We start from the raw sequence: 24,183 nt of genomic DNA, 5'->3' as shown, positions 1-24,183 counted from the left end.
CGGGCGCTACAAAATCAACATATTTTCGAAAAATCGATTGTTTTTTTAAATTTTGACGTCCTATCTCAAACACTCGTCGGGGAGGGAGTGGGGGGAGCCCCATTACCAAGTTTCTTCCCCGGTTCGGAAATATCGTTCATCCAGGGCTGCACCAGCGTCCTATACGCGATGTTCGATCTGGAAATCTGTTAAGGGATTCTGGAGCAAGCCCATGTTGGGGATACTAGACTGTAATTTTGTGGGTCCCTTCTTTCGCCGTCCTTATACACACGAGTCACCTGCGCTTTTTTCCAGTCGCTGGGACTCTGTGCTGGGCGAGAGATTCACGACAAATGCAGGCTAGGTAAGGAGCCAACGCCGTAGAGTACTGATTGTAAAACGGAACTGGGATTCCATCTAGACTTACTGATTTATCTGCTTTCAAATCGTTCCGTTGTTTCTCTACGCCAGGGATGCTTATTAGTATGTTGTCCACACGGGAGTCTGTCCGATGGTCAAATGAGAGCATTTTTGCACGATTCCCCTGTGTGAATGAAGTTTTTGAACGTGAAATTTAGAACTTCGGCTGTCGTTCTGGTATCTTCAGCCGCCACACCACACTGGTCAACAAGAGACTGAATGGAAGCCTAAGACCCATTAAGCGACTTGAAGTGGAACGATAATGTGTGGACTGTGATAAGAAAGGCGAATAATCGGCTTTCGTTTATTGGGAGAACTCTAGGAAAGTGCAGTTCATGTGTAAAGGATACCGCATATGGGACGCTAGTTCGACCTCCTCGTAAGTACTGCTCGAGTTTTAAGGATCCGTATTAGGCCACATTTTAATCGAAACATACAGAGACAGGCTGCTAGATTTGTAACTGGGAGCTTCGAACAACACGCAAGTGTTACGGAGGTGCTTCGGGCACTCAGATGTTAATCCCTGCAGAGAAGGCGACGTTCTTTTCGAGGAAGACTGTTGACAAAATTTAGGGAACCGACTTTTGAAGCTGATTGCAGAACGATTCTATTGCCTCCAAGAGACATTTCGCTTAAGCACCACAAAGATAAGAGAAATTAGCAACATCTTGTTGGCTGTAGGGAAGACGTTTCAACTTGAGTTTTGAGGCCTGGTGAGCGTTTAGGCCTAACTTCACTTCGCTGTGGTGTAACAGTTTTTTCATTTCTACTATTTCCAAAAAATTTGCGACTGACCTTTTACGATATAAAGTGATTGAAATACGCAGTCACAACAATTCGCTGCTCCTTTTGTCATAATGTTAATTCAGAGTGAAGCCTTGGTTTGGAATTTACGTTTCGGAAAATGTGTTACAAATGGTGTGTAGTACCATATTGTACAAATACATCTATAAAAATTCCTGAAAATTTATTTTTGAGTGTTACAGAGAATGAGAAGACGCATAAAATATAGTTGCACTGTACTGGCAAACTGCATCACGTACGCACAAGTCCACTAACTTATTAAAAATCTGCTGCACTGTGAAGTTAACATTACCATACGCCTGACATATGCTTTCCCACTGTTGCAATGAAAAATAGCACCATTCAACGAAATTAAACTCCTAGTGAAAATTGTCCTTTTTACCTAACTAAACCTCGGTTATTCGGCAGCACAGATGTTAGAGGGATAGGCCGTCGAATTTTATAACAAGATGTCCACAGATCGCTGGTTCGAATCTAATCCTAAAGAAGATTTTAACTTATTTTTAAAACGACTCGTCAGTCCTCTCATATGAAAACCAAATAACTATTACGAAGCTTTACCATACCGATCAGGAATAGAATATTATTATGTTTTCCTTGCTGTTTACATGCGCTTGCATTTGCAATCGCTGTTCACACACGTCACGTACAGAGAGCTATTTTCTAGTTTATGTGACCACACACGTTTTACTATATTAGAAACAATATTTTTATCTTCGTACTGTCCATCTAGAATCCTCATCGTTTAAACATTTGCGTTTAACGTCTTACATAAAGATGAAGTAAGTCTGCTTCAGACCTTAACGTTAGTTTACACTCACAAGCACCACAGTCCTTTTCTTTGTGTGACCTCCTCGTTCTACCCTCTTTATATCTCTCCGTATAACCTCATCGTCGCAAACATTGTACTGTGGGCGTATGGTAATAGCTTCACTGCTAGCAATGCTTTCCAAAAAGGTGAAATGTTTCTTCGCAAAATAAATGCATTTCTCAGACTAAGACTAATGTGAAGCTGTATATAATACCTCCCACAATCGAATAACTGCTCCAATCAGTTCTTGCTAACGCTATTTTCGTTTCTCGTGCAAAACTTATAAAAAATACATGATCTTTCGGAATCGAACACGTGATCTCTTCATCTAGAGTCCGATGCGCTATCCGTTGCGCGACTGGAAAACTCCTGAGTGTCGTCTATCTGCTGAGTGTCTTTTAGAAACGACACCAACACTGAGTTTAGCCAGGAATAATTTTATTGTGTTTTGCCCCCCCCCCCCCCCTCGCCCAGCTCATGACTAATAGTCAACAATGTAGTTGTAATATATGGATCCATTTGCAAAAGTTCTGCAATTCCTTAGTCTTGAGCGACTTTAGTGATGTTGCAGAGAACAGAGAAAAGAATGTCCGTCGCTGCCCATATCGCCGCTCTAAATGGGTGGAGCATAAATGCATCTAATTTCGCAAGGTTTCCGCTATCACCGTTCATAAAATTCCTTTTTATTGCTACTTAAAAGCTACAAATGCGTTTTTTCCATCACTAAATAGCTGAAGTGTTTACAGGAAAAGTAAGTAAAAACCTCGTAATACACGTTTAGCTTCTTCGCACTCCTAGTCTGTGACCTCACCAGAGCATCAGCTAATAACAGAAGGTTTACGATCATGTGACCAGACCTTGATGTAAATTATTTTTAAGAAATAATTACACAAAAATAATAGATATGTTATGACAATATTGACCGTAAATGCTATTTAAATATTATAAGGAATTAGAATAACATTAATCCGAACAATATTTTAGTAAAATAGCCTATTCTAAGAGAATGTGGTCTGCACCTAGCGCCTTACTCTGACCTCTGACGTAGGTCTTTCTATTCCATGTCATATTCTTCTCGCACTATCACATTTCCCACGTCATCATCAGTGACTTTTTTATCCTTTCCATGTTACTGTCTTCACTTTTATTTTATGCAGTTATCTTATATATTCTGCCGCCCTGTACTCGTTCCTTCTTTGTTTGGTACAGACTTTCTCTCTGAGCTCCTTGTGTTCATAAAGCTGCTTCTGTTCCCTTTGAATGTTTAATTCCCTATGTACGGCACCTGCTTTGTAGGGCAACTGGAAGTCGGTATTTATGGCGATAAAAGAGACAATATTCCAACACCTACTGTACGGAAACAAGATGGAAAGAGTTTTTCAGGGGATGTGGGAACATTTGCTGGGATATTCGTGGCCTAAGGATCCATTTGCATATAATTCGGTAGTTGGTGATTAATGACTGGTAATGTAGGGAAAGTGAGGTCATTGCAGCACTTGTGAAATCACTGCAGTTGTTGTTTATGTTGGATAGCTTATCTGCTATGCCGCATTCACGAACTACAGGAAATGTAGTGATAGGAAAGTAAGGCTTAATGGCCCTGGCGGGCACATACAGATGCAAGTGTTTTCTAAATGCGCATCATTAATATCGGAACATTTTAAGACTGCTACTGCCAAGTTATGCATCTTGCACATAGCCTGCTTCATAAACTGAGACAGCTCGACAATCAGAAATGTTAAACAAGGTAAGTATCGGTTCCAGTAACTAAAAGAAACTTGACAAGAGTGTTTCGTAACGTGAGTTCCAGAAGAAAGTATGTTACATGGAGACAGAGTGCAAATACACTCCTGGAAATTGAAATAAGAACACCGTGAATTCGTTGTCCCAGGAAGGGGAAACTTTATTGACACATTCCTGGGGTCAGATACATCACATGATCACACTGACAGACCCACAGGCACATAGACACAGGCAACAGAGCATGCACAATGTCGGCACTAGTACAGTGTATATCCACCTTTCGCAGCAATGCAGGCTGCTATTCTCCCATGGAGACGATCGTAGAGATGCTGGATGTAGTCCTGTGGAACGGCTTGCCATGCCATTTCCACCTGGCACCTCAGTTGGACCAGCGTTCGTGCTGGACGTGCAGACCGCGTGAGACGACGCTTCATCCAGTCCCAAACATGCTCAATGGGGGACAGATCCGGAGATCTTGCTGGCCAGGGTAGTTGACTTACACCTTCTAGAGCACGTTGGGTGGCACGGGATACATGCGGACGTGCATTGTCCTGTTGGAACAGCAAGTTCCCTTGCCGGTCTAGGAATGGTAGAACGATGGGTTCGATGACGGTTTGGATGTACCGTGCACTATTCAGTGTCCCCTCGACGATCACCAGTGGTGTACGGCCAGTGTAGGAGATCGCTCGCCACACCATGATGCCGGGTGTTGGCCCTGTGTGCCTCGGTCGTATGCAGTCCTGATTGTGGCGCTCACCTGCACGGCGCCAAACACGCATACGACCATCATTGGCACCAAGGCAGAAGCGACTCTCATCGCTGAAGACGACACGTCTCCATTCGTCCCTCCATTCACTCCTGTCGCGACACCACTGGAGGCGGGCTGCACGATGTTGGGGCGTGAGCGGAAGACGGCCTAACGGTGTGCGGGACCGTAGCACAGCTTCATGGAGACGGTTGCGAATGGTCCTCGCCGATACCCCAGGAGCAACAGTGTCCCTAATTTGTTGGGAAGTGGCGGTGCGGTCCCCTATGGCACTGCGTAGGATCCTACGGTCTTGGCGTGCATCCGTGCGTCGCTGCGGTCCGGTCCCAGGTCGACGGGCACGTGCACCTTCCGCCGACCACTGGCGACAACATCGATGTACTGTGGAGACCTCACGCCCCACGTGTTGAGCAATTCGGCGGTACGTCCACCCGCCCTCCCGCATGTCCACTATACGCCCTCGCTCAAAGTCCGTCAACTGCACATACGGTTCACGTCCACGCTGTCGCGGCATGCTACCAGAGTTAAAGACTGCGATGGAGCTCCGTATGCCACGGCAAACTGGCTGACACTGACGGCGGCGGTGCACAAATGCTGCGCAGCTAGCGCCATTCGACGGCCAACACCGCGGTTCCTGGTGTGTCCGCTGTGCCGTGCGTGTGATCATTGCTTGTACAGCCCTCTCGCAGTGTCCGGAGCAAGTATGGTGGGTCTGACACACCGGTGTCAATGTGTTCTTTTTTCCATTTCCAGGAGTGTATTTCAACCTTCTGATAATCATGTTCGCAATGGAAACCTATCAGCTGAGTATTATCAGTAGGGTATGTCAGCGACTGTCTGGCCAGTAAAACACTGATGGCTCTAATGTCAAAGATAACACACAGAGAGCGTGATCTTCTGTTACATGGATCAAGGCTCAATAGCAGAACATTCCTTAAAAGAAAATCGAAACCATTAACATTGATTATTGGTAGACAGCACATCATACTACCTACAAGAGCCTTATATATGGTTCATATGCGGAAAGGAAGGTTGTGATGTCATTGTCGTTTGCACCACTTAGTTATATGACACAGTTTAGAGAAAAGATAATTAGCGTACTTCTGAGCTAGAGAAGCATACGATGCTAGATGTATTTCTTACACAAGAGTTACGACAGCTTTTAGTCGTCTTGTAGCGTAATCAAATTGACGTTATAGAGCCACGTGGTTGAATGCGCAAGGAAGATGGTGCGAAATTAAACACTTATTACATCAGTAATTTATGAGAAAACAACCAAGCACGTCAGTAACATTTTTAAATAGTGAGAGGAAACACTTACTCATCTTATATCACGACTAAGTTAACTGGGAGGCACGTGGTCGAGTTCATGCAGGTAGTGGAGTGAAATCAGAAAATTAAAGCGATATTTTAAAGGAAAACGATGAGCAAACACTGGTATCCTTCAACGCAGGAATCAGTAGTATAAAAATATTTAATCGTCTTATAGCACGACTTAACTGTTTTATAGCGACGGTGTTCAGTGTACAAAGAAAGTAGAAGGGAATCATATCATGGAACCGGAAATTCACAGAAAAATAATTGGCCAAACATTGCTTAGTACATGAAGAAAACGAGAATCTCATTAAAATATTTAGATAACCCTGTGACATGTATGTGTATAGAGGAGAAATACGAAGTCCTGACCCCTGACAAACCAGACCTGAGCAGAGTGATTGTCATGCATTTGCCCCAACGTGTTGGAAGAAAAAAAAGACGTTTCACTTGCCAGTTGACGAGCCTTTCTCCTACTGTTCTTTTTACCTTTGTTACCAATCCAAGCGAAATAAAGATTTTAAAGCTTCTCAAACTTCTGTGCCTACAGACTCGTGTTTGCAAACGCAGAAAGAAAGGTATACTGCAGAGGTCAGTTGCAAAAGTTGGACGTACTCATAAAGACCTCTAAGAGATGAACTCACCTACTATTACCAGACTGGTAGAACAAGATGAATGGGAAACATGCGTACAAGTCCACTAAATGCTACCCGCTCCATCAGTTATACAAAATCGATTTTACAATGGGTAGCGTGTGGGTTGTTTCAACATATGTTTGTATTTTATGGGCTCCTGCGTTTTCGGTGTACGGGTGCGCACACATGACATAACTGAATACAACAAGTGACATTTTTGTACATATGTGACATAAAATTGTGAAATTACAATTGCTGGTCGATGTTAGCTGAGAGGATTGTTGTTGTTGTTGTGGTCTTCAGTCCTGAGACTAGTTTGATGCAGCTCTCCATGCTACTCTATCCTGTGCAAGCTTCTTCATCTCCCAGTACCTACTGCAGCCTACATCATTCTGGATCTGCTTAGTGTATTCATCTCTTGGTCTCCCTCTACGATTTTTACCCTCCACGCTGCTCTCCAGTACGAAATTGGTGATCCCTTGATGCCTCAGAACATGTCCTTCCAACCGATCCCTTCTTCTACTCAAGTTGTGCCACAAACTCCTCTTCTCCCCAGTTCTATTCAATACCTCTTCATTTTGCTCCCCAAATAGCAAAACTCCTTTACTACTTTAAATGTCTCATTTCCTTATCTAATTCCCTCAGCATCACCCTACTTAATTCGACTACATTCCATTATCCTCGTTTTGCTTTTGTTGATGTTCATCTTATGCCCTCCTTTCAAGACACTGTCCATTCCGTTCAACTGCTCTTCCAAGTCCTTTGCTGTCTCTGACAGAATTACAATGTCATCGGCAAACCTCAACGTTTTTATTTCTTCCCCATGGATTTTAATAGCTACTTCGAATTTTTCTTTTGTTTCCTTTACTGCTTGCTCATTATACAGGTTGAATAACATCGGGGATAGGCTACAACCCTGTCTCACCCGCTTCCCAACCACTGCTTCCCTTTCATGTCCCTCGACTCTTGTAACTGTCATCTGGTTTCTCTACAAACTGTAAATAGCCTTTCGCTCCCTGTATTTTACCCCTGCCACCTTTAGAAAGAGAATATTCCAATCAACATTGTCAAACGCTTTCTCTAATTCTACAAATGCTAGAAACGTAGGTTTGCCTTTGCTTAATCTTTATTTTAATATAAGTCGTAGGGTCAGTAGTGCCTCACGTGTTCCAACATTTCTACGGAATCCAAACTGATATTCCCCGAGGTCGGTTTCCATCAGTTTTCCCATTCGTCTGTAAAGGATTCGCGTTAGTATTTTGCAGCTGTGACTTATTAAACTGATAGTTCGGTAATTTTCACATCTGTCAACATCTGCTTCCTTTGGGATTGGAATTATTGTATTCTTCTTGAAGTCTGAGGGTATTTCGCCTGTCTCATACATCTTGCTCACCAGATGGTAGAGTTTTGTCAGGACTGGCTGTCCCAAGGCTGTCAGTAGTTCTAATGGAATGTTGTCTACTCCTGGGGAGTTGTTTCGACTCATGTCTTTCAGTGTTCTGTCAAACTCTTCACGCAGTATCATATCTCCCATTTCATCTTCATCTACATCCTCTTCCATTTGCATAATATTGTCCTCAAGTACGTCGCCCTTGTATAGACCCTCTATACACTCCTTCCACCTTTCTGCTTTTCCCTCTTTGCTTAGAACTGGGTTTCCATCTGAGCTCTTGATATTCATGCAAGTGGTTCTCCTTTCTCGAAAGATCTCTTTAATTTTCCTGTAAGCAGTATCTATCTTACCCCTAGTGAGATAAGCCTCTACATCCTTACATTTGTCCTCCAGCCATTCCCGCTTAGCCATTTTGCACTTCCTGTCGATCTCATTTTTGAGGCGTCTGTATTCCTTTTTGCCTGCTTCATTTACTGTATTTTTATATTTTCTCCTTTCGTCAATTAAATTCAATATTTCTTCTGCTATCCAAGGGTTTCTACTAGCCCTTGTCTTTTTACCTATTTGATCCTCTGCTGCCTTCACTATTTCATCCCTCAAAGCTACCCATTCGTCTTCTATTGTATTTCTTTCCCCCATTCCTGTCAATTGTTCCCTTATGCTCTCCCTGAAACTCTGTTCAACCTCTGGTTTAGTCAGTTTATCCATGTCCCGTCTCCTTAAATTCCCACCTTTTTGCAGTTTCTTCAGTTTTAATATGCAGTTCATAACCAATAGATTGTGGTCAGAGTCCACACCTTACCTGGAAATGTCTTACAATTTAAAACCTGGTTCCTAAATCTCTGTCTTACCATTATATAATCTATCTGATACCTTTTATTATCTCCAGGGTTCTTCCATGTATACAACCTTCTTTCATGATTCTTTAACCAAGTGTTAGCTATGATTAAGTTATGCTCTGCGCAAAATTCTACCAGGCGGCTTCCTCTTTCATTTGTTAGCCCCAATCCATATTCACCTACTATGTTTCCTTCTCTCCCTTTTCCTACTGACGAATTCCAGTCACCCATGACTATTATATTTTCGTCTCCCTTCACTAGCTGAATAATTTCTTTTATCTCATCATACATTTCATCAATTTCTTCGTCATCTGCAGAGCTAGTAGGCATATAAACATGTACTACTGTAGTAGGCATGGGCTTCGTATCTATCTTGGCCACAATAATGCGTTCACTATGCTGTTTGAAGTAGTTTACCCATACTCCTATTTTTTTATTCATTATTAAACCTACACCTGTGTTACCCTTATTTGATTTTGTATTTATAACCCTGTATTCACCTGACCAAAGTCTTGTTCCTCCTTCCACCGAACTTCACTAATTCCCACTATACCTAACTTTAACTTATCCATTTCCGTTTTTAAATTTTCTAACCTACCTGCCCGATTAAGGGATCTGACATTCCACGCTCCGATCCGTAGAACGCCAGTTTTCTTTCTCCTGATAGCAACGTCCTCCTAGGTAGTCGCCGCCCGGAGATCCGAATGGGGGACTATTTTACCTCCGGAAAATTTTACCCAAGAGGACGCCATCATCATTTAATCATACAGTAAAGCTGCATGCCCTCGGGAAAAATTACGGCTGTAGTTTCCCCTTGCTTTCAGCCGTTCGCAGTACCAGAACAGCTAGGCCATTTTGGCTTGTGTTACAAGGCCAGATCAGTCAGTCATCCGGACTGTTGCCCCTGCAACTACTGAAAAGGCTGCTGCCCCTCTTCAAGAACCACACGTTTGTCTGGCCTCTCAACAGATACCCCTCCGTTGTGGTTGCACCTACGGTACGGCTGTCTGTATCGTTGAGGCACGCAAGCCTCCCCACCAACGGCAGGGTCCATGGTTCATTGGGAGGGGGGGGGGGGGGGGGGAAGATGATAGCACACGGATTTTCTTTTCTTTTTCTTTTCCCAAGTTACTTTGTAATTGTGACCAAAAATCATTATTTTGGGCGTCAGATCAATTATTTTACCCAAACGACAAGCAATTGGTCGATCTACATGCCAAGCAAGAAAGGAAAGGACTTCAGGAATGTCACTAACAGACGAGCAATGGGAGGCTAGAGTGAAAACCCTTCAAGTACGCAATGCTCCAGCGCTGTATTTTGGAACAAACGAGCAATGAAAAGCAAGACTGGATAGTTCTCCAATATGTATTACTCGATCCAGACAAATATTCGACATTGATTTACATGCTGTCCCATTGCATTAAGATACTAATTTTGACTACAGCCTCATTCCAAATGAGAGTACTGGAATAGTGGATCCACTATGCGTGAATTACAGTGCCCCCAAATTTAGGAATGAATCACAAGGAATGTGCTAATTGGGTGGATCAGTGAAACTGCCAGAATTACTGTACATTCACCAGCCAAACCATTTTCGACGATGGTATCAGGTGACACTAGTCATTCGAAACATTTTTTGGCAAAAATAGAACACACCCGTATCGTGTTTGCAAATGACATAATTTGGTGCAACAAATTCCGTGGTAAATAATTACTTGATTACTTAAAAAGTGTACGGGCAAAATTTATCATTTTACAGAATCTCTACTGCCCATTGTAGAACGCAACTCCATGTCGTATGAAACAGTGATGAACAAATCGATCGACGTTGTCGATTAACTACGGCCACTATTTGAGAAATTCCCACTGCATTACAAACTTTATTCGATCAACAATACAAATTAATTCGATTGTTCAGAACTGCCCTTGAACTACAAAGTTGTAACTACAGTAGACAAAACACATGTCGGCCAACACGAAAGATACTTCAATGCACCAACAATTGGTGAGGTGGCAGTTGTGAAACATTTAACCAGGGTGATAGAATTCTTCGTGGAAGAAATGCTGAGGTTGAGCGATTGTCCAGAATTCCTCGCTCATACAACGGATCGCGAGATCCCTTTTTATGTTGGCAAAGAGAAGGTGGATACCATTTCAGCATCAAACTGAGAAATTCATAAGCGGATTAAGAAACGAAAAGGAATTTAGTATCCATATCAATCGAGGATATTTGAAAACGCTAAAAGTAGCATTTTAAAACATCTACAATTGTTACATCAGTACATCACGGATATGTATGCGACAATCGAGACTGATAAACTCCTCAGCATTCAAATAAATCAAACCAAGTTGCGTTACAAGGAGTACACTCATTTCTTTAGTGCAGTTGTTAAGACAGTAGTATGAATCGCATCGAACTGTCTAAAACAGTCGTACTACTGGTTGCATTACATGCATGAATATACACAATATATAATGACATATGACCGCCCAGTCTTTTGTTACATTCACATGCAATCCCGTGTGGCATGAAATAAACGAACTTCTGTTAACTGGACAATCATCATCGGATCGTCGTAATATTCCTGTACCTGTGTTGAAACAAAAATTGAAACCTTTAATGGATTTCACTAAGAACCATTATGTTTTTCTAGAGACACGTTGTTGGATGTATTGCACTGAATGGTGAAAAAGAGCATTGCTACCTGCACACATTTTAATCTGGTTAATCGATAAAGTCGCACCACATCAAATTGTCGAATCGTCTCAGCAGAAATACCAGTTGCTGACATTGATCCAGTCTTATTTGAAGTTGTCTTCAACGTCCATGTGGCTTATTCAACACTTCACCATACAATCCAATATTAATGGACCAAACGAAATCCAATGCATTTAACTGCAGTGGTGGCTATCTACTCTTCTATACACGATAAACTGAAGATGGTGAAAAATCCATCACTTTAAAAGTACTGAGCAATGATATTAAGGACAATAATGGTTAGGATGTACCGCATTCACAGTTACTCTCGAAAACTCACAAATCACACAATAGTATGGAGTAGTGCAGTTTGATGAAATGCATTAAACACATGATCAAACATTTCAAAACCTGAAGAGTTGTGGCAGGGAAAACGCAACAAGCGACTAGTAGTAACTGGGACAACTAATAGTTGTTTATTTGACAGCTCACTTCTAAAATGGACGGTACTTGTGCTTTATAACAGACAATACACGTATAAGAATGTTGTTAACACCGCTAACAACGTTAACTGTATATTTTCTAATCATGAAAGCGTAATATCTGCTAAGACTATAGTTTACTCCGAAGTGCCAGAATACTAAATAATATAGAATGTACTTGTGAACTGATTTTAACATTGTAAATTAGGTAAAGTATTTTCAGGATATCCCATTTTATGTTACACCGTCGCATTAGGCCGTCTGTATGCTATTCACGCGAACAAAACTAAATGCTCTTACTTATGTTAACTGTTAATCAACCTACGTAGACTGTTGTCCTTCCGAGAATTGAGAACTCTTGCCAGGAATTAAATCGTTTTCAGAATTATGCACATTGAGGCACTTCACTCGCTGAAGTACTGAACTGCTCAGCCACCCCATATACGTACATTACTTATGACGTGCCTCCCGTCATAACCAAACGGTTTCTGAGAAGAATACAAAGAATACTTGAGGGAAGACATACTACATCGTTTGCGTGTTACGAATCAAAATCCGGATATTCAGTTAATACCAATGCGCCACTGGTTTTGACTGAGGACGTATGTTTGGCAACTGCTAGCAAAACAGTTGGGAAGGCTGCACTGAATCAATCTGCAAACGACGTTTTTATCGTGATTTGCAACGAAAAACACTTCCTGATGTCGACAAGTTGGGTACATTTGTTCAAACTAATCTTCCGAAACAGGCACCAGAACAAATCATTTCTTATGCTAGAACTATCTGTGATACCCGGCTTCGCTCAAGGAGTTGATATGAGATTGTATGGTAGCTGGAATAGAAGAATAAACTTGAAATTATAAGAGGTAAAAAAGGTTTTTGCAAACATAAACTACTCACAATATTTGTTTATTAACAACATTTCTCTTTTAGCTACCCGGGATATATATATATATATATATATATATATATATATATATATATATATATATATATATACAAACTTTTCAAATTTCCTACTGCTCAGCAAGCTACGTATAGTTGACCGTGAGAGAAGCAGGGGTCTTCGTTGAGGTTGATGCCGCAATCTTTTAAAGTTAGTGCTTGCTCTTTGTTAATTGTAAAACTGTAAGCTAATCTGGTTGGAAATTGCAGTAATTTAAATTGGAATGGTAGTGCAGTAGAGATCAGTGGCATTTTGGGGGCAAGTAGTGTGTGTCCTTCGTACTTTCCAGTCATAAGTTCTGCCTCGAAGATGTTATTCAATAGCTGTTTGACGATCATCATTATTCCATTACACAGTTTTGATGAGCTGAGATTTCTGAGAGGTATGATCGGAGATCCAATTTTAAGTCAATGGCAGTGTAATGGAAAGAGATTAGAAATTCTATAGGGAATTTCACACTCTCTTCAACTTTTACCATCGTGTCGGTTGATTTGTACATTCTCTGTTCACTGGGAACTTTCTTTTGAATATTAAAGTTTATATCGTCAACGAAATTTTTTTAAATAGCCAAAATTGGCCTTTTCAGTAGGCAGCCCGGATTTGTACAGTCATAAAACAATATTTGAATAAATTGGGCCGATGAGTTAGACGTCTTTCGATAGTTCAACTGTCATTTTTTTTTTTTTTTAGTCGCAGTATTTGCATGTGTGGGCAGCGGTGTGATTTTTGTTAAGCATGCTGTTATCTCGTCTGCTGGTGTTGACTTGGGGATAAGTGAAAGTGTTTGTCGAAAATCTCCTGAGTAGAGCTCCTCCTTTCACTTCAGAGTTTCCTCGCAAGTCCTGTAATGTTGTCTCCATGGCGTCGAGTCATTTTCTGTGTACCATTGTGCATTCGTCCCACAAGATAATTTTAGCTTGCTTTAGAAGTTCGCCCCGTCCAGATGCTCTTGAGATTTTACATACCGGGAATTGATCTTTGGCTGAATTCAGCGGTAGTTGTAGGGCGGAATGGGCCGTTCGTCCTCCTCCCATAAGCATGGGTACAATGTCGGATGATGCCAGTGCAAGTTAGATATGTTATTTAGCACGTATTTCCGCCAGAAATCGATTTATTGGAAACATTTTTGCGCTGCCGCCTATTATGTCCAAGTAAATAATTCCCCCAGTGTTGTCGCCGATGCGGTCCATAATAACGTTGTAAATCTCGTTTTTATTGTCACTGAAGAGTGGTTTGTTGTGAGCAATGTATTGAAGTAGGTCGTTGACGTCGTAGCTTTTTTACCTTTGTAGTTTCGAAGTTAAGCACACTGATAGCATCTTTTTGTGGTGCTTGCATCTCAAATTGTGCTAAGGTTGGTTGTTTATTACTAAATATTTATCTTCTAGGCGAATAAGTGTTTCATTGAATATATCGTTGTTGAATTCAGTTCAGGATGAGCTTGTCGGATTTGGTATAGTATGTCAACAGTCGTACTGTCTTTGGAGAGCCGTAGCTGTTTTGGATTCGATGGGTTACATGTTGCTACAATTATGGCGAATAAGTCTCTCATTTATTCATCTGAGGCTGTGAGTGAGACTCCTTGTAGAGTCAATTCCCAGTGGTTGTCGTTTTCCAGTAGTCCTAACCGTTGACATGCTTTTCTGTACCTCTGGCATAAGCAACCGTCAACAGTCTTGAGATCTGTAAAACTTGTTAGTTAGTCCCCGTAACTCGTGTAGCAACATCCGGAGGTAGAACCATTAGGCGTTGTTCGGATGTACGGTCTATACTTGGCCTAGTGCGCCCGTTTCTATTATTCCCGGATGATCTTCTACTGGAATTCCTTGATTTAGTCGTTGTAAGATTTTTCTTGTTGTCCTCCACGTATAATACTGTAGATAGGGACGTCGACATTTAGTAATGGTTTTGTGAGTGGATCCGTTTGGCAGAGCTGGTAAAATGCTGTCAGTGCTGTTTCTGAGATGGCTCCGATTGCTGTTTTTATGGCGGCATCTTTTGTGAAGTAAACTCTCTGTCCATTCTCAAAATGTACTGCTAGATGTTGCACAGATGGTTCGCGTTTGTGTATGGGAAAACCGAAAATCCGCCACATTGCTTCGTTACTGTTGATGTATCTTCTCATTTGGTACGTGAATTTTGCTGTTCGCTGTCCTGGCAAGTTACTTCCTTTACTTACAGGTATTTGATGGATTTCACTGAATTGCAGTATTCTACGTTTATGTGTGCTAGAAACATTTTGGAAAGTGGTATGTTCTATGGTACTGCTCACTGACACCTGTTTCCAGTTCGTCGCTGCTTCGTATTCGTATTTTTGTTGTGAAGCCACCGTTTTTGGGTGATAGTCTTCTGTATTTGAGATAGCCATCAACTCCGGTTTGTGTGTCGTCCAAGCATGGTTTTGAGTGCTGTTTTGTACATTGTCCATCACTCATACACGGGGAAATGGACTTAAATGGCCCGTATGGTCCGTGAACCATGATTTTCACTACTCTGTCGTACAGTTCCGGATCTTCTTGTGGACTGGATTCAGCTTGGATGATTTTGTCGATATCCGTGGTATTAATTCTGTCGTGTAGCCATATGAGATTGTGTGAGCCAGTCCTCGTTTTTGCCATTCGATTGCGTACATCCACATCTAACGGTTGCAGAGATGTGGTATTTTGTGATGACTCCAATAAATCTCACTTGTTTTTATCGGAAAACTCAGGCTATTATATCGTGTCGATGCATGGGGGCTAACCCGTATCTTAGTTGCTATTTGATTTCTGGCCACAGGGAGTTGCATGTGAGTTTTGTGAAGAGGTCTGGTTGTCCACATTTTCTAATGTCGGTCTTCGTATCTTGAGTGTATTTGTGCATGGGTCTTGGACTCCCTATGCATGATGGGGGTAAGATTACCATTATTCCAATGTCGCAAATCTATCATTTATGATTGCGTCTCGAAGGTGCCTGTGTTCTTTCGTGGGTAGCTTCGTTCCACTTCTGCTTTGGATACATGTCTACCAGGAATTGTTGGAGTAAACGGCAAGTGTTGAGAACCTAATTTAAGTTTCATTGTCTCCGATCATTAACCGGTAAGCACAGAACTCCTTGGAAGTGACTTAACTGTTTGTTTCTACGCCAGTTTAAGGTTCGATTTGTTTCAAATTAAAATGATACACGTTCTCTCCGTGCAGAGATATTAATGGATATTGGAGGACGTCATATGAACGGTGGGTCTCTGCAATGCGTTGTAGTCCTTCTGTTCTTCGTTTTACAATTACGTCGCGGCTTGTAGTTTCATTGTCCACAACTGCAATAGTGACTTCGTCTATCTAAAGTGCGTTAAGTCGACATTCGTGCTGTAAATGTGGTCTTTCGCCGGTTCGAATTATAAGTTTATAGTCATCATATATCATTCGGCCCAGCGCTGTCTTGAATACGTGAATAAGTTTATTCTATTCGTGTAAGCTCCTCTACACATCTCGAACTACTTCTTGTCTCAATCCACTAATAGTTGTTCATCGTTGATCATTTTCTACTTCTTATTTTGCGATGAAATATACTTGCAGAAATTCTTGATCTTTCTTTTGTAGCAGTAGTAATGATCCCATGTTATGATAGATTTGTCCTTGGATGGCAAAAACATAATCGATTTCATCTCTCTTACCGTTGAGCGAAGTGAGACTCCAAAAAGTCATTTAGAAGCAGGCGGCGTAGGGTTTTATATTTTGAAGAAAGTGTTTGGCTCTAGAGTTTTTCTGTCCCAGTGGTGCTAATCGAATTTTTCCATCCATGAAGAGACTACTGTTGTTTCTGTACTGAATTTTTTTCGCTTTGCAAAACTGGCAGATGTAATCCATTTTTCCGATTACGACGTGTTTGTGTTTGTTATATTCTTTCGTTGGACCGTTGTGGACTGCTTCCTTTGTTAGGTTGTACCGTTTACTTGTCCTCTACCACGCTCATCGCTGGCTTGAGTTCGCAGTCTTTTATTGCAAGATTGTGTCTCAATTCACGATTTTTCAGTCCTTCCATTCCGTTGTTCTTCGCTTTCTCTGCTTCTTGCGGTGCTCATTCTCGTTCGCTGGGAACTTAAAACGTGCTTCTATTTCCGCCATTTTACTTCAGAACTGTCAAAATCTCCTGCTCTTTTACTTTTCGGCGTTGTCTAAAATATAAATCCAGTCAACCTTTTACCAATAAATACACTAAGTAAATTTTATACACTTTTCATACTTTATGTTCGATTTATATTCAGTCGCTATATCACTTTGAGTACTCACACTTCACTGTTTGTTTTCATTCACTCACTGCACTGCTTTTTCGTTTCCTGCTTTCGTCACTGGTAAGGAACTGACGTTAGAACCTTCGGCGGAATCTTTCCGAATTTTACAGACTACTCCCGAAATTACAGAACATCCTGGATCATTGTGGAATATTTCGGACATTTTGGAATGTTATGGAATTCTCCTGAGTATTCTAGAATGTCTGGAACGTTCTCGAATACTCTCGAATTTTCGGTAATGTTGTAGAAATTTCTAGAGGGCGAAACTTCCCAGCTCTTATATCTTCAAAAGCACGCCCTTCAGGTAAAAACGGGAACCCTCTTAATGGATGGGGGATAGAGGGCTACCATATCATATAACTGCCTTGATCGTACCGGGTCTATCTTAGCGGCACGCACATTATACACCTACTTTTGTAATATATATTTCTTACATATGCAGGCCCAAGAGGTGGATTCTATTTCCTATACGCGCCCAGAGGCATTTTACTCTCATTTGATAACCACACAAACACCAGAAAATACTGAACTGGCGATCGTATCATCTGGAAGTGGGAAACTCTTTTGGACGATGGCCAAATTGCGTCTTCAGACTGAAGTGGCTGTTGAATATGGAAATCATTTACATTTGTACACAATACCAACAAAAATTCTGTAACGGGTAATGTACGCCAGCTCATTACATGGGACTATTGCACTACAGTGGAGAAAAAAACAATTACATGCTCTTTATCCTAAACTAAGAGAGTTGAGTGGAAATGAACAGCTGTTCAGCGATGCACTCACTTTATTTTCTGGTGATTGTTGACAAACTCACAGCCACAGATGAACCGAAAGCATTTCCCAAATCGTCGGTTGTATAGGGGCCACATTCAGAAATTGTGTTTGAAGATCAATAAATGTTTACAACTGTTATTACAGCCACTGAACGTTTTGCATAACCTTTCGAATGTTGGGACTGGGAAATGGCAATGGGTAAATCCACATAGTTTGTCACATTTTCAATAATTTTCTGCAGTATCGGAGCAGACACAGACGAATCGACTTACAAAGAATTACAAATAATAACAGCGGCTCACCACACGTGCTATTTTATCAGCCAAAAACTTCAATGCCAGTGTCGACTGTTTCAAAATTGGAAACGAAATACCGTGCGAAGCGACAGCGCATCTGTTTATTGTTAATGTAGTTAATCAAGACGAAGCTCTCTGATAAAGAACCAAATTCTTGAATTTACTAGACATTTCAAGCCCGCCACCACAAGTTCTAACGCTGAAAATTAGCGTGCCTGTTATTCTCCTTGCAAGCACAAATCAACCAAGACATTGCTATGGTACTAGGTTTTTTCTGAAGAAAATGTTGATGGATATTACCTAAGCTACAATTTTAAATGGAGTATTTACAGGAGAAGATTTACAGTTGGTACATGTCCCATTGATTTCTACAGATATGCCACTCAAACTCAAACGCGTGTTATTTGTGATGTGACTCGCATTTGCAGTGACTATCAATAAAACAAACAGTTATAGTTGCTACAGGTACCTAGACTAAATTTGGCAAATCCATCCTTCTCTCATGCACATCTGTATGTCGCCTTCATGTGCATCGAAAACTTCCTGATTTATTCTTGTACGCACGATTTGTTCGTATATGCACAAGATGGAATAAAACAAGAAAAAAATTGAAAAACAAATCTTTCTTTCTTCAATGGCATTAAGATGTAGGCTTCATACTCGACGTAACTAGAAAATCGAATCTGAATTAATTGTTGCAAAAAACTACTATTTTGGTGCATGCATGTCCAACAGTACATAAGAAAGGAACACAACAGAACAGTTCTATAAAAGGTGTGTGTGTCTGTTCATAGTCAGGCATATGATAAGAGCAGTCAATAAATAAATACTACAAACTCTATGTGTACATGTGTACGAAGAGATACATAAAACGAAATATTTGACACTAAAAATATGTCAACCAATCTATGTGTGGCTGCAAGCAAATGTTTGAAAGGAAACGTTTAGCCAATAAGCAAGGCATAAAAAGAAATACGCATATGTGTGTAAACAATGACATGATGAAAAAGCCTTTAACTCTGAAGCACTGTAAAATATGTATGTATATACTGTATGTCCAGAAATCTAACTGAAAACATTTAGGATTTATACCATAAAAATAGTTACCGGTTGCGGACATTCTTATGGCTCCCTTCTTAATAAGTGCCCCTGTCTGCGTTAGGCACCCATCAGTAACATTCCTCATGTGTTTGTAAAGCTTACAGATAAGTTAAAGTGACTGATTTATTCCTACTTCCTTCAGTTCCTCAAGCTTCATTTTGTCCCTTTACATTATGAAACACTTTCCGAATATCGACAGAAGCTTCTTATATTTATAAATTCATTTCCGTATGTTTCTCTCTAAATTATTTTAAATCTGATTTTTCTGCTGCGATTCTTTAATTTTTTACTGAACCCAGATTCATTTTCTGAGAACGTGGTGTCAACTGCTTGAAGACAGTGAAGATTATTATTTTATGATGCATTCATATCTAGGTTAAACGCCTAGTAATTTTCGCGAATGAAGATATTCTTCTCTTTAAGTTTTTCACATTATCTGTATCAGGTTTTGTTGTTTCCCGCATTATTTGGAGGCAGTTCAGACTTCAGTTTCATAAAGAAAACCACAACGACTGGTGTTAGTGGACAAAAAGTAATTAAAGGATCAGCTTTAGCATCTATTGTGGATATCCTACATACTGAGTGTGAACTGGAACTAAGATTTTCTTTAGTGACAGATCGAGGTTGCAACTGAAAACTTGTGTCAATGGAATCACTTAGTTTTCAGTACCATTTCCAATGCTGTGGTAGCGTAACATCAGCTACAAAACGATAGCACATATGTCAGTAGAAGGAAACATATTCTGTAAGGTTGGCTCTGACATATCGTCCTAATGGTGCAAATGGCTCTGAGCACTATGGGACTTAACATCTGTGGTCATCAGTCCCCTAGAACTTAGAACTGCTTAAACCTACACACATCCATGCCCGAGGCAGGATTCGAACCTGCGACCGGTCACACGGTTCCAGACTGAAGCGCATAGAAACGCACGGCCACACCGGCCGTCTAAATATATAGGGAAAAACGATTGACTATATGCCTCTGTACATGGTTGGGTGTTGTCATATTGGACTATGGCAGGAGGTTTGAGGATGAGAGGTCTGACTATGCTTGTTACTTCGAGTTAGTGATTCTCAGAAAGGCTCCCCAGACCTTAGTAGCAGATGACTGATTCACTGAGTGAACCAGTTCTTGCATAGCAGCATGCAATACTTGCCGCTAATGGCAGTATGGAACAGATTCTAGTCATAAAATACCGTCGTTTTATTAAATAACAATAAATCAAGTGGCCAGCTTATTGAATAAAGTATTACTATCTTGTCGCCATATTAGTATTATGCTAGATTTCCAGTTCGAGTGGCTTCCTGAACAGACAAGTGTAGAAAGAAATTTAAGAACTGAGGTCTCCACTGCTTCTAGGGTTTGTTGTAGAAATTAAATGTGCTTAAGGAAATAGGGATTTTCTAAATTGGGGTTATTTCAGATTTACAGCTATTCACCTGTGGCATCATTGTGACACAATGTTGCAACTAACATACGATGGACAAAATTTACCAATTGCTACTTCATACTGACCTGCATATGCCTCATACAAGCATACAGGATGGGTCAGGAGGAAATATACAAGCTTGAGGGGTAATAGTATTGGTGATTCCGGACAAGAAGATTCAAATTAACGTACGCTCTTTTCTTAAGCATATCCAAAACACACCTGTCTGAGAATTACAGATGTCAGTCTCATATTCTTCTTCACCAGCACTCTCATACTAATAGAACCAAGGTTTCATGGGGATATGTAGTGTTGTTATTAATGATCACTTCAATGCACACACCACTTGCACACGGCATGGTGACGAGTCCTGTAAGTGTAAATATTGGCTACCCTGTGTCTCAGTACTATAGTGGTGGCACCAGTGTACTGCAGTGTTGTTATGCGTGCAGCCAAAACCGTACAGGTCAGTGTAATTAAATGCCAAGTTCGTCACATATGAAGAGTACAGTGACACGATCTTTGCCTATGGATTTTGCAATTAGAATTCCAGAGCCACTGTTCATGAATACGAATGATGATCTTACTTCATTTGTAGGGTTGGATTAAGAATGAGTTTTACACCAGGACGTGCGAAGTGGACACAAAGGAGAAATGCCTTGCTCGTATTTTAAATGCACGTGCTCAAGTATCGGACTGTATGAATGAGCTCAAAGCAGCTGTATATAAGGGCTGAAAAATGCATTGGAGCTGATGGTGGACTTTATGAACGTCTTTTGTGAGAAAATGTACATGATTAAACGAAACATCAAATCACAATGTTTCATTTACTATCCGCTGCAATTTGCCCTGTTGTCATTATTTGCGTTAGTTTCTTCGGAAACTATTAAGAATATGTTCATATGACTGTTAACAATATATTCATACGACGTTCTTTGTTCAGAGTCACTGATACTATTATCCCTCGAAGTATTTATCTTTCCTCCTGAGTCACCATGTAGAAGGTACTGTGTCAGGGCAAAGGGCTACTCAGTGACTCCGTGTTTCAGAATCTTCTACAGTGGAACGCGGTCAGGAGGTCAACGAGACCACAGCTGTGCTCCTGCAGACGCCGTCAGAAGCTAGGTAAGTGCGAAATACGTCATTCGTCTGTGTTGCCTGGCTCTGCGTGTGTATATATCCAAGGCAACAATGTTTGCTACTTTCCTTACATGTTTCTGTGCTGTAAGGCACACCACTGTTGATGGCCGTTTTCCAATAACTCACGATGCTTTCATTGACTTCTAATAACAGGTTCACTGAATCTCTAAATTAAACTGTGTTTCCTAGCAGGGAAAGTAGCTAGCAAATGACTTGTGAGAGCTTACTTATGAGTCTTATCTCCACGATCTTCAGTTCCACCACACTGCGAGCCATCTAATTATCTCTGTACGTCTATCTTTTTAGCGATTGTTGCGGGACTCGGCTGCTCGGTAGAGGATATCAAATTAAACATCTTTCAGCCGTAAAAAAAAAAAAAATGGTTCAAATGGCTCTGAGAACTATGGGACTTAACATCTGAAGTCATCAGTCCCCTAGAACTTAGAACAACTTAAACCTAACTAAGGACGTCACACACATCTATGCCCGAGGGAGGATTCGAACCTGCGACAGTAGCATTGGCGCGGTTCCGGGCTGAAGTGCCTAGAATCGCTCGCTCACAGCGGCCGGCTTTTCAGCCGTTATTTTTCAATTTAATTTTATAGGGCAACCCGTTCTAGCATTTTACTACGCCATATTCAGGCCCCTGACAGACGTGTAGGAATAATCTATCTCATTTGTGATCAAAACAGGGGTCAGCAATGCTGTTGTTAGTAGATATTTAGTACAGCGACCAGTTCAAAACTCACCTGCCGAGTCGACAATATTGCTGGGCCCTGTTTCGATCACAAGCGAGGCAGATTATTCCAACACGTCTCTCAGGGACCTGAAAATGGCGTAGCAAAACGCTGAAACTGGTTGCCACATAAAATACGGTTGAAACGTGTGGTAGCGTTCTCGTTTCCCGCGCCCGAGTTCCCGAGTTCGATTCCCGGCGGGGTCAGGGATTTTCTCTGCCTCGTGATGACTGGGTGTTGTGCGATGTCCTTAGGTTAGTTGGGTTTAAGTAGTTCTAAGTTCTAGGGGACTGATGATCATAGATGTTAAGTCCCATAGTGCTCAGAGCCATTTGAACCATTTCTTAAGGTTGAAATATGACAGCTGAAAGGTGTTTGACATCCTCCGTCTAATTATGTTCATTTACTGAGCAGCTCCCAATACGCGTTTTTTACTGGACACTCGGAACGTGTAGGCCTCAACCGCGGCCCACTCTGGTGTGCGGCATCCAGGCGCATTACTGAGAGCGGCGGCGCTCGGCGCTGCTCGACGCCTCTGCCTGTGACGTGTGTCAGCGACCCGGCCAGTCGGGCCTACAGACAGCACCGCTTTCCGTCCCAGTACGCTCCCGATTGACCAGAGCTCGCCCGTACTCCTGCAACAAGCGAGCTAGCTAATGTCCTTACCGCCCTTTCTGCGAACTCTGCATTCGCCCGTACCGCAGCGAAATCGGCGCCATCGAACTTCCGACCTCCGTCTAGGCAGCACGCACCAAGCCGTCTGCCCCAGATTCGACGAGCATCTGTGAGGGCTGAGCTGAGCCGCGCCCCGCGCAGACGTGAGAGGCCGAGCAGCTACCCCGCCCGGTGCCGCACACACGAGGTGAGGAGGTCGCGACGCCCATCACCTACCTCGGCTGTGCCTACTGAAAAGTCTCCCAAAAAGTCTGTCCGGATAGGAAAGTCACCAGTCTGGCGTTCCTCCTATCAGCAGCTGTGTCTACGTGTGTTCGAAGCACTCTCTCTCCTCACACATTGCCAATCCTTAGCGTTCACAACTGTATTAAACTCCTTAGATCAAGTGAAACTACCCTGTACTTTGAACTTTTCGTAATACACACACTGCTCCATATAATGTTCCTATCATTAAAGTCCATGAACCATGGACCTTGCCGTTGGTGGGGAGGCTAGCGTGATTCAACGATACAGATAGCCGTACCGTAGGTGCAACCACAACGGAGGGGTATCTGTTGAGAGGCCAGACAAACGTGTGGTTCCTGAAGAGGGGCAGCAGCCTTTTCAGTAGTTGCAGGGGCAACAGTCTGGATGATTGACTGATCTGGCCTTGTAACATTAACCAAAACGGCCTTGCTGTTTTGGTACTGCGAACGGCTGAAAGCAAGGGGAAACTACGGCCGTAATTTTTCCCGAGGGCATGCAGCTTTACTGTATAGTTAAATGATGATGGCGTCCTCTTGGGTAAAATATTCCGGAGGTAAAATAGTCCCCCATTCGGATCTCCGGGCGGGGACTACTCAAGAGGACGACGATATCAGGAGACAGAAAACTGGCATTCTACGGATCGGAGCGTGGAATGTCAGATCCCTTGATCGGGCAGGTAGG

The 24,183-nt window shown here is 41.8% G+C and overlaps 1 protein-coding gene across 1 annotated transcript in view; it reads left to right on the top strand.

Annotated features, from left to right (window-relative positions):
• The window catches only part of LOC126418767 (CARD- and ANK-domain containing inflammasome adapter protein-like), a 53,331-nt gene that overhangs the window by 16,186 nt on the left and 12,962 nt on the right, over positions 1-24,183 (top strand). The window contains exon 4 of the mRNA XM_050085693.1: positions 21,754-21,829. Coding sequence (XP_049941650.1) covers positions 21,754-21,829 — 76 coding nt within the window. The remainder of the gene's footprint in view (positions 1-21,753; positions 21,830-24,183) is intronic.

The sequence above is a fragment of the Schistocerca serialis genome, chromosome 9, assembly GCF_023864345.2.
Source record: "Schistocerca serialis cubense isolate TAMUIC-IGC-003099 chromosome 9, iqSchSeri2.2, whole genome shotgun sequence".
Taxonomy (NCBI): Eukaryota; Metazoa; Arthropoda; class Insecta; order Orthoptera; family Acrididae; genus Schistocerca; species Schistocerca serialis.
The sequence above is the reverse complement of the archived record's forward strand: the minus strand, read 5'-3'. Positions and strand labels throughout refer to the sequence as shown.